This window comes from Juglans microcarpa x Juglans regia, chromosome 3S (assembly GCF_004785595.1).
Source record: "Juglans microcarpa x Juglans regia isolate MS1-56 chromosome 3S, Jm3101_v1.0, whole genome shotgun sequence".
In the NCBI taxonomy this organism is placed as follows: Eukaryota; Viridiplantae; Streptophyta; class Magnoliopsida; order Fagales; family Juglandaceae; genus Juglans; species Juglans microcarpa x Juglans regia.
In genome coordinates, this window is record NC_054599.1 from 23817269 (window position 1) to 23828193 (window position 10925).

General features: G+C 35.8%; 1 protein-coding gene across 1 annotated transcript; it reads left to right on the plus strand.

Moving 5' to 3' along the window:
- The first annotated feature begins 5147 nt into the window (after positions 1-5147).
- LOC121258455 (SH3 domain-containing protein 2-like) lies at positions 5148-10892 on the plus strand. The gene is made up of 10 exons (XM_041159962.1): positions 5148-5488; positions 6804-6926; positions 7046-7115; positions 7211-7362; positions 8067-8168; positions 8302-8502; positions 8613-8675; positions 8807-8959; positions 9999-10073; positions 10593-10892. Exons 1-10 carry the CDS (start codon positions 5429-5431, stop codon positions 10707-10709), a joined length of 1116 nt encoding a protein of 371 aa, XP_041015896.1. The 5' UTR covers positions 5148-5428; the 3' UTR covers positions 10710-10892.
- Positions 10893-10925: the final 33 nt, after the last annotated feature.

Here is a 10925-nt window from a genome sequence, read left to right on the forward strand (position 1 = left end):
TTAAAATGAGATGAGATAGTTTGTAAAAAATTGTATGTTTGGATAGTGAGATAATATGAGATAGTTTTTATTTTTTGAGATTTGAAAAATGTGTGGGTCCCACGGTATTTATAGAGTAACCAAATCATTGAGATTTTGCACTGTTCACGTTAGGTTGTACTGTTAATTTACTGTTTTGAACTGTTCACTGTCAGTTTTACGCTATTTATTTACTGTTTATTTAAGCGGATGTTTTCAAAACTTAGAGATTAAATACAATGTTTGAATAAGCAAAACTCTAGGACCGTACAACCCAGATGAGATAAAGATCATATGCTTTGGTCATCCAAACTGGGCCTAAGGACTGGTTTAATTACACAAAACTAAATTATCTTATCTCATCTCATATAATCATTACAATTTTTTTAAACTTTCACACAAAATATAATAAACAATTTAACTTTTTCAAATTCTAAAACAAAAATTATATTATAACAAAATTTTATTTAACTTTCAACAAAATATCTCATCTCATCTGAACTGACTAACCAAACGATACTCAGCTCTCCAAAAGTTAGCTTGGGGCTCTCTGGTTTTCTCCTGATCCTCTCTAGCGATCCTCCCTCTCTCAAATGAAGCCGACCTCCTCTATTGCCTCCTCTCATTTTTAAGTCATTTCCAAACAAGCCTAATTCATTGAGACACTCTCTTTTCTCCTTTACTTCCTATCATGGCAGGCTTTTATCTTCCATGACTTTCGATGGGTTTTACATTGGCGTTCATTTTATCCCAACACCTTTATAACACAAATAATGACCTTTTAAATTGCATTATTAAAGTTAAAAACATAATCATGTAATAAAATTTATACAGTAAAACTTGTAATAGATATAATATTATTCTTAAAAAAATATGATTTAAAATTATGATCTCAACGTTAAATGTTGTAATTATCTTAATTGAAAAAGATAATTATAAAAAGATATTGATCAAATAAGCATTTGTTGGGAACACAACGCATTACGCAACGTTCCAAGTGGGGGGAGGCACCTAGTTTCGTGAGCAGACGAAGTAAAGTAGAGCCGACCATTGACCAAAAGAAGGAGTGGCAAACAATCTACGAATCGACATTTGGCACTGAGAGTGATCTGCGGAGAGATTAAAAACAATACAAATATATCTTCCGGTGAAAAGATGACAACCACTTTTATTTTGAGAAATGTTACTATCTAGGTTCGGTTATATTGTTTTTTTTTTTTTTTTTTTTCATTAACGTGATTTTTAAGGTTTTTAAAAATAAAAATACAAATATAAAAAGAATAGAGAGAACTTAAAAATTCACTTTTCATCTTTTTGTATTTTTATATGCCATTTTGTTTTGAATATATATTTTTATTTTTGACACCATCATGTAGTGTCACGTCAATAGAGCAAAATGAGCAGTATAACTGAAACAATATATTAGTAATTCTCCTTTCCTTTTAACCATTAAGCCTAGGGGTGATACCCGCATATGCGGGGGCAGGCTCAATCCTTCCCCGTATCCTACCCCCACATATGCAGGGGTAGTATTTCTAGCCTCGCACCCCGCTCCATGGAGGCGAGGGCGGAAGCCCCTGCCACGCTGTCGGGGGGTAGGGGTGGACATCTCATCCACGCTGCCCCTGCTCACTTCAATTGTACCGATGGTCCATTAGGCCTAACAATTATTTTTGGGTTCAAAAATATTATTTTGGATCCAAACTATTTTATAATTTAAATTATAAATTAAAATTTGTAAATATAACCATAATTTAAAAACTAATAACATTGTTTTTAAATTTGTTAGACTTGTATTCACAAGATTGTATTGTCTTGGCCTTTTATGCCAGTTTTTATATAGGAGACCAAAGCAATATATATTTATATATTTTTATAAATATATATATATATATAAGTAGGGGACGGGGTGGAAAAAATGCAGGTCGGAATTGGGCCCAGTCCGCCCTCGCTAGGATGCTAGATGTAGGGTGGGTGGGGCCACCTGCATCTAGCGGATGGGGGCGGGGCAACATGGTGTGGGGCCTCGCTGCCCACCCCTAATTCAACCTTGAGTGTGAACCTTAACTATAAATGAGTAACATAATTATATAAATGATTATAATTTCCTTATATTAATGTACTGCATTATATTTTCTGCCCACCCTGTTTAGATTCAAAGATGACTTGAGATGATTTTAGATGAGTTGAATAAAATATTGTTAGAATATTATTTTTTAATATTATTATTGTTTTGAGATTTAAAAAAGTTGAATTATTTATTATATTTTCTGTGAGAATTTGAAAAAATTGTAATGATGAGATGAGATGAGTTGAGAAAAGTTTCCAATCCAAACCGGGTTTCTCTAATTTTGGGTTTTCATTTTTCCTTTAAGATATATACCTCCTAATGTTTTTCTATAGGATAAATAGGCATTCCCTGGTATTAGTTATTAAAGGGTTGCTTGAAGGATAAGATGAGATCAGAAATCTGTGATGTGAATAGTAGTGAAATAGTTTTAGTTATGATGTTTTATAAGATCTTAATAAATGAGAGAAAAAATTGAATAAAAATATTATAAAGTTAAAATATTTTTAAAATATAATTTTTATTTTGGGATTTGAAAAACTAAATTTTTTTTAGTGTTTTGTTTGGAAGTTTTGAAAAGTTGTAATGATTAGATAAAAAAATTAAAAATTTGAAATTGAAAACTATTTATGTTTGAATGATGTTTGGGAAGAAAATGAGATGAAATGAAATGAGATTAAACCGTTCCATCTTCCAAACAACCCCTAGTTCAATCTTCCTAAGCATGTATGATTCGAGGTAATATTTTATTGGGAGGGATTTCCAGATAGTAATTTGCAGGATTTTTAGAATATATATGTATCTGACATAATATAGTTTATAATTATATTTTAATCCCATGCTTTGATTTTTTGTTGGGATCTATAGTTCCTTAATTGGAAAATCTATCCCTTTATGGGCAAATTAAATTAATAAACTAAAAAAGTATAAATGCATATGGTAGGAACCCCAACAAAGACTGTATGTAGATCCAGCCTTTAATGACTTAAGGGAAAAGGAGAACAACTAAAGAAAAATGGAGGATTGCACTCTTGGAAGAAGAGGGAGGGTTGCTAGAATTTTGAGTTTTGGGACAGGATTGGGAGAGAGTGTTGTACCTTGGCTACTAAAATCTAAGCTAATAAGGCTGAAGTAGTTTAGAGGAGACAATTAAGGGGTACAGTGTTCCTTGTGGAAAATGAAAATTTATGCCTCCAAGTAAAGACAATTTATCACCACCAAGGTGGTAGCCCAGTTGACAAAGACTAGGAGATCGTTCTTCCCTTCCTTACCCGAGGTTTAGGTTTGAAATGGTTTGTCTTTGTAAAACTTGTGAACCAAAATCTTAGTAGCTTAGCATGCCGACGCTTTGGTGGGGTTGCGATGACTGACTGCTCCACTCAGAGTTAATAGCTATGGCTCAATCTGAACATGCTATAGCGAGTGAGAGTTTTTATGGTCATGCCTAGAGAAGAAAGCTACACTGGCTATCCCTCTTCACTCTTTTGAAAAAAAAAAGGGTAAGTAAAGACCATTTATCATACAAAGGACATGCCCAAGTTTCATCTAGGAGACTTAACCTTTCCCAAACTCATCTAGGACCTTGATACCTCACTATCAACCATAAATCTACTGGAAGAGCCTGCATGCCCACTACCAACTAAACAACAGGGAGACTAACCTTTCCCAAACTCAGCCATACATTAATTCGATAGCGTCGTAGCGAGGTGTGGAGTCCCTTTTGCGTGTATAGGGGATATGACTTTGATATTAATAACTAACTATTAAGTATTTTGGATGCAACCCATCAGCCTCAGCCTAGCCAACCTAATTTGACAATTAACGTATATCTTGGATTTTTACAAGCTTAGCAGAGTCTCCAATTCACAAGTTGGTGTCAATATATGACTACATATTGAATTCTATTACGTCGATTGCATATAAACACAGAGACACCCAAATCGATTGGAAAGCCCACTTGGATTTAGAGATACCCAGGACTGTGCAACTTGCAACAAGTACCTTACTTCCATGTTCAGGGTGCTGGCCTTATCTTTGTCCAGTTTCCCACAAATTCCCACAATTAGCAAGGCATGCATTACACCTTGTACAGTCTTCATCTGTATTGGCATGCATCTGCTATGTCTTTGTCCATTCGCAATGGCATGAAACTTGTTCATATTCTTCGTTGTGTCCTGACCCTGTTTGAGAAAATAAAGCACTTCCCATTACAACTGAGAGTTGTTGATGAACTTGAAAGAAATCTAAGCAAATGAAGAGGAATGGAATAGTATTATAACTGTGAAAGCAGAAGTGTCAAATGAAGTTATGAACCAAAAAGCTCAGGCTCACTTCATCACTCCCACTCTCAGAATCAACCAAATAACCCAGACCATAACACAAAAGCCTAATGTACATATTATAGCAGATGGAACAATAGATAGAAGACACCTAGGAGGGAATTCAGAAGGAGAAGGGAGAGAGAATGGGAGAGTAGTTCAGCAGAGGTAGAGTATAATTAAAATAATTAATACGCAGTCTATATAACATAATTCTTTTTTAACTGGCAACTCCATGCCCATAATTTAATTTTCCTGTGGCTAATAATTCAAAAAAAAAAAAAAGCAGAAAGGGAAGATGCATTGTGTCTTAAAAACTTTATATTAAGCAATATAAAGATGACGTGAAATGCAAGACTTAATAGATGTTAATGATTCAAGAGTACCTTTAGCCTCGGTTTGGATGGCCAGATGTGGTCTGTACGGATGAGAGGATTTTAGACATTTAAACTGTAAGTATTTCATCTATAAATTTTCAAACTCATTTCAAATATCTCAAACAAATTTTAAAAAGTTAAAATTATCTCATTTCATCTCGCTAACATACATTTTTTTCCAAATTATCTTATTTCATCTTAATTCAAAAAATCTTATTATTATTTAAATCATCTCATCTCATCTTATCTCAAGTTGGTATCTAAACCAGCAATCTCGTGGAATGAAGGCAAGAGACTGAAAAACGGATATCAGTTGGAAAGTTATTATAAGATTCAATTATTGGGATATTTTGCACTCAATATTAGTAATTATTCTATGAAAGAATTCGTATAAAGATTATTTGTAAGCTTTATTTTGTTGTAAGTTTTTCTTTATAATATATCGTTGGAGATTTCAAATCCTATTTTGCTTTTTTTGTCTCTCCCCAATTCGACAGTGCCTGAACCAGGGGACCAAAAGTTCAAACTGACGACCCGAAGTACACATTTGAAACCCCCGCCCTCTCTCTCTGTCTTAAAACTCGGCTGCTGATCCTTTGTCCCAGACCGAAACTCTGCTCGCGTAGTTTAAATCCGGTCTGTCGTGAATGGAGGCTATCAGAAAGCAAGCCACCAAGCTCCGAGAACAGGTCGCTAGGCAACAACAGGTTCTCTCTCTCTCTCTCTCTCTCTCTCAATTTGATCATTACGGCCAAGTTTTTAGACCAGATCGCCTAATATTTCATGGCAACTAGATCCGTTGTAGTGCTAAAGATATAATCTTTTTGTTATTCTTTTTATTTGATTTTCCTCCAAAATCTTTTTTTTTTTCGGTTTATACATTGTTTTAGTAAGAACATTTTCTTAATTTGGGCTTGTTTGGAATGTGGCAACACGGTAATAGGTATCCTTGGTGATATTTGGTTGATTGTCCGACTAAGCCATGTTTGTGCGGTAACAACGAGTATTGGATCTATCAAATTCTGATTTTGAATTGGGCAAATGAATGAGAAACCTACAAAATGTTTTGCTTTCTTTTGTCTAATAAGCCATCATTGCTGCTGATCGATGCATGACAAGTAGCCTTTAAAGGCAAACGATGAGCTGTGGAAATTTTTTTTCCTTTCGGCTTTAATCGGCACTCTATGTTTTGGGGACACGAAATGGAACCTATTGCATCTAGGAGTTTGATTTGATAAAATTGTTGGGTATTTCACAATGAATATTTCTTAGTTTGCAAAGTTCTCGTCTTTAAATGTACATTTTGTTATAAGCTAGGACGTAGAGTTATTGGCTTGTCTTCGGTCCTAAACCTACCATCTGGAATTAGGCCATAGATGGTAAAACTGGTCCTATCACTGCAACTAATGATACAAGTTATTTTTCCATTGGAATTTCCCAATCATATCTGTTGATGTCTGTCATTACCTATTCAAGCCTCCTTTACCATGATGGGGTTGTAAATAAGATGACATGGAAAGCACAGTGGTGCAATATCATTATCCTCTCGGATGCTTGAAAGTGGAAATGGAAAAACAGATCTGGTCGTGGGTTTTATTTTGGTTTGCTAGAAAATAAACTAGCATTTTATGGGAGGCCTTTATGTGTTGTGCAGTCATTTATATGTGTATTTCTGCCATTACAGATATTCCTGGTGTGCTTTTCATGCTTGTTTTCAGTGCTTGTTGGCCTTCTTTTCTTGTACATCCACGAAACTTGTGGGTTCAAGACTATTAAGTGTGTGCTTAACTTGCTAATCAAGAAAGATTATAAGGCTTGTGTGCTTACTTTCACATTGATCATGGATTTGGTGCTCCACCTCATTCGTTCTTTCTTTCTGCTTATAGCTCCATATATTTTTTTAATAAAAAAAATGCATGCCTTAATTAGAGTGTGCTCTTTATTTAACCTTTAATTTCATTATCTTGTTTTGTTTAGTTTTAGTTTAATAATAACGTGTGTTAACATTGAGGGCCTTTTTAGGCTGTCCTCAAACAGTTTGGGGCTGGGGGATATGGAGGTTCAGATAACCTAGTTACTGATGAGGTGGAATTCCAGCAGCATCAGAGACTTGAGAAGCTTTACATATCAACACGTGCTGGGAAGGTCTGTCTTGTCCACCTCTGGTCCATCTTTAATATTCTTTTTTCTCACTAATATTTTATGCGAAAGCATCTATTTTTTTTCCTCCCCCGACTTACAATGATTCACCCTTAAATCTTCAGCATTATCAAAGGGATATTGTTCGTGGTGTAGAAGGATATATTGTCACAGGTTCCAAACAAGTTGAAATCGGTGAGTTGGTGAAACTTTGATGCCATTTTCTTTAAGAAGGGTTTGACGTACAATGACTTATAATGTTGATTCTGTTGATCATATCTTGTTCATAGGAACAAAGTTGTCAGAGGATAGCAGGAAATATGGCATGGAAAATACATGTACGAGTGGTAGCACATTATCAAGAGCTGCAATGAATTATGGGCGTGCTCATGCTCAAATGGAGAAGGAGCGTGGAAATCTGCTGAAAGCTCTTGGTACACAGGTTTGACCAAGATTTTAATGTGCCAGAAAATGAATTTCCATGAATGTAGGTTGCAGGAGCATGATATCTGTTCCATACCTCCCAAGTCCATGTTTCCTCACATGAATTATTATGTTTGATTAGATGTCCTTGCAATTTTAACCGTCAAGTTGCATATATGGGCTTGGGATTCCTTTTACTGGATGAAACAAAGTAATTCATGCTTATTTGGGATGAACAAGTAGTGATCCAATTATTAGTTGCATAATTGCAATTGCTCCAGCGTTTTGCTGAGTTGCTGCTGAAATATGTCTTGGACTTACAAGAGGATCTGAAAGGGTTAGTGGGTTGAGAGAGAGAGAGAGTAGTCCATTGGACAGAAATCAAGACGCTGTATTTGACAAGGTATTTCAAATATCAAATGCTGCTTTTATGCAGTAAAAGTGGTATATGCCTCTATGTTAAGTTGGCAGCAGAAAATCGAGTGACTTGTCCAGTGCATGGTCCTCTTCTACTTAATTGTCCAAAACAAAAATCCTTATATTTCACTTGAGTTTTTGTTACCTTGTCTGAGATTTTTTTAGAATTGTTGAAAGGCTTATCTTAGGTCCTGATTATGTTAGATATAATTCGTATGATTTCAGATTCAATATATTCCTCACCATTCTCCCGTATAATTGGCATTTTGATGTCGTTGGGATTTTGTTGAATGCTTTGATTATTAGGTGGCAGAGCCATTAAGAGCAATGGTAATGGGAGCGCCATTGGAAGATGCCCGACATCTTGCCCAGCGTTATGACAGAATGCGACAAGAAGCTGAGGCTCAGGTATTATTCAAGATGGCTTCTTGCTGGGGTTCTTTTTCTATTGGAAATCTGGAGATATTGACTTGACAAGTGTACTGGAACTGTAATTTTACTCTTACGAGCCTGTAAAACACTTCATGTTGAACCTAGACAGGCAATTGAAGTGTCGAAACGCCAAGCAAAAATGAGAGAAACACCAGGCAATAGTGAGAATGTTATGAAACTGGAAGCAGCTGAAGCAAAGCTACAAGATTTGAAATCAAACATGACAATACTAGGGAAGGAAGCTGCTGCAGCAATGGCTGCTGTTGAAGCTCAACAACAGAGGTTAACTCTCCAGCGACTTATTGCCATGGTACTTTCCCATCCAAATTTAGTACAGGTTCAAATAGTATATTTGCTATAAATATTTTAGGAAAACAAATTTGAAATTTTGCCCACCTTTTTTCCTTCGGTATTGTGAAGGTTGAAGCAGAACGTACTTATCATCAGAGAGTGCTTCAGGTGCTTGATCAGCTCGAAGGCGAGGTATGCAATCATGTCACCATGTCCTTAACCATTATGCTATTTACCATTGCAACTGAATTTACAGTAAAATGACTTCGATAGTTTTCTGTATCAATTTGTGAGTTTTTACTGTCAGCCATTTTTATGCACAGATGATTTCCGAACGACAACGGATTGAAGCAGCTCCTACTCCTAGTATGGATAACACAATGCCTCCACCTCCATCATATGAAGAAGTTAATGGCATATATGCTTCTCCAACCAATAATGGAACAACAGACTCCATGGGTTTCTTTTTAGGGGAGGTCAGTAATTTAGTATATCATGTTCCTACCTATGACTTTTGACTGATGTAGCTTCCGTATTGGCCCGATCAAGTGATTGGGTAATTGGATTTGGTTGGACCACATCCTGACAAACTATTAGTCCACGCATAATACTTTTAAACAGATGCTAAGAATGATGAGAAAACTAGAAATATTTTTTTAATATTTTTTTAACTATTATTTATAACATTTAAAAAATAAAGCAAATAAAATATTGAATAAATTTTTTATGGGGAATAATATATTTGTTAGATTGATTATGTGTATTTACATGTGTGTGTGCGCCCGCGCGTATATATACATATCTTATGATTTGTGTGCCCATAGATGAACAAGGATTAATTTTACTTCCCACATTTTCCAAGGACAATGCAAAAGTTTCTTTCAATAACAAAAAAAGGGGGAGGTAATTGGATCCAGCCCATTCAAATTGAAATTGTTACTGAATGAGACATGTTTTTGTATACCAGTGTAAGCTTTGTTATGCCAAAACCTAAAAATGTTAAGTTAGGTAGTTAGCAATACTTCCAATGTGAGTGTTGATATACATGTATCAGAAATATGAGTAATACTTGATTAAATATAGCAGATGGTAAATGAATGCACTGGTGTTATCATGGATTGGTGGTTATTGGTTTAGTTGTTTACCAAGCAAGCTTGAGTTCAATTCATGGTACTTGCATCTTTTAAGAAACTCATACTTTTAGGGTTAAGACCAAACCTGGCTAGTTCATTCGAATGTGGCTGGGTTGCACAGGTCAGACATAAACCCTGATGGGTGAATGGGTTGGCCGGATTTTGACCAGGTTAAAACCAAACCCAGCTAGGTCATTGAAACATGGCTGGGTCAGTCAGGCCAGAATAAAACTCTGATGGGTCAATGGGTTTGACTAGATTTTGGCCACATCTGATCTTATTAAACAGCCAGCCTGGTCTAGCCACCGGGTCTATAAGCAAGCTGAGTTTAATAACGAATCTGTCTTTTGATTTTATGTGATGATACGTAATTCTGTTGCAGGTTGTGCATCCATACCAAGCTGAATCTGATGTGGAGCTCAATTTGTCAATTGGTGACTACATTGTTGTCCGAAAGGTTCGCAGCTTGCTTGACTTAATTACTTAAAACAGCTTTATAATCTAACACTATATATATACTTTGTTCCCTTTTTTGATATTTTGGCTAGTAATGTCTTACTTTGTCTGCTTAAACTGATTTGGTGAATGCAAACCTGATTGCAACACATTTTGGCTTGGTCCCACCCACTGACATCATGATAAGTGAATATATTTTCTGAAATAATCTCAAGTCTAACATAATATTTTTGAAAGATTAATGATGCTAATTTTCTTTCATACAACTTTAATATAGAATATAGCACATTAACAACTTTTGGGTTAGTTTTTGTTTGGTGGTTAGAGGAAACTGCTTATCCTGTTGGGTTTTCATGGGGCCAAAATCGTGTTCAGAGATTGCAAATGCAATTTGCGTTCTTCCAAAAGGAGCATTTGGCCGGTTCCCGTCAAATGCTTTTTTCTTGTCTGATATGTTCTATATGTGCCGAATCCAGGAACCTGCCCAAGTATAATCAATCATGTTCTGTCTTCTTGACAGGTGACAAACAATGGGTGGGCTGAGGGTGAATGCCAAGGGAAAGCAGGTTGGTTTCCATTCGGATACATTGAAAGAAGGGAGCGTGTTCTTGCAAGCAAGGTGGCTGAAGTGTTCTGAGCTATTGTGTTCTTTTGGCATCTTTAGCCCAAGGATTTTGTACGTGTGGATGTTTTGCTCCAGCCTCCAAGGTGTATCTTGTTTTTTTGCAAATAGAACGCACAATGTTACATATATCTATGTGAAATAGATGCTGGCTTACCCTTCTTTGGTCTCTCAAATGGTATAAACATTTCTTTCTAATTTTATGGCCCCTTTTTGTGCAAAGATGTCATT

What these genes read in the sequence shown, in the direction of transcription:
- LOC121258455 (XM_041159962.1), top strand. Translation starts at nt 5,429, where the DNA reads ATGGAGGCTATCAGAAAGCAAGCCACCAAGCTCCGAGAACAGGTCGCT. An exon ending in TGAAAGCTCTTGGTACACAG is followed by an intron (nt 7,363 to 8,066) that starts GTTTGACCAAGA and finishes TTTGATTATTAG; the next exon opens with GTGGCAGAGCCATTAAGAGC. An exon ending in TCCAGCGACTTATTGCCATG is followed by an intron (nt 8,503 to 8,612) that starts GTACTTTCCCAT and finishes GGTATTGTGAAG; the next exon opens with GTTGAAGCAGAACGTACTTA.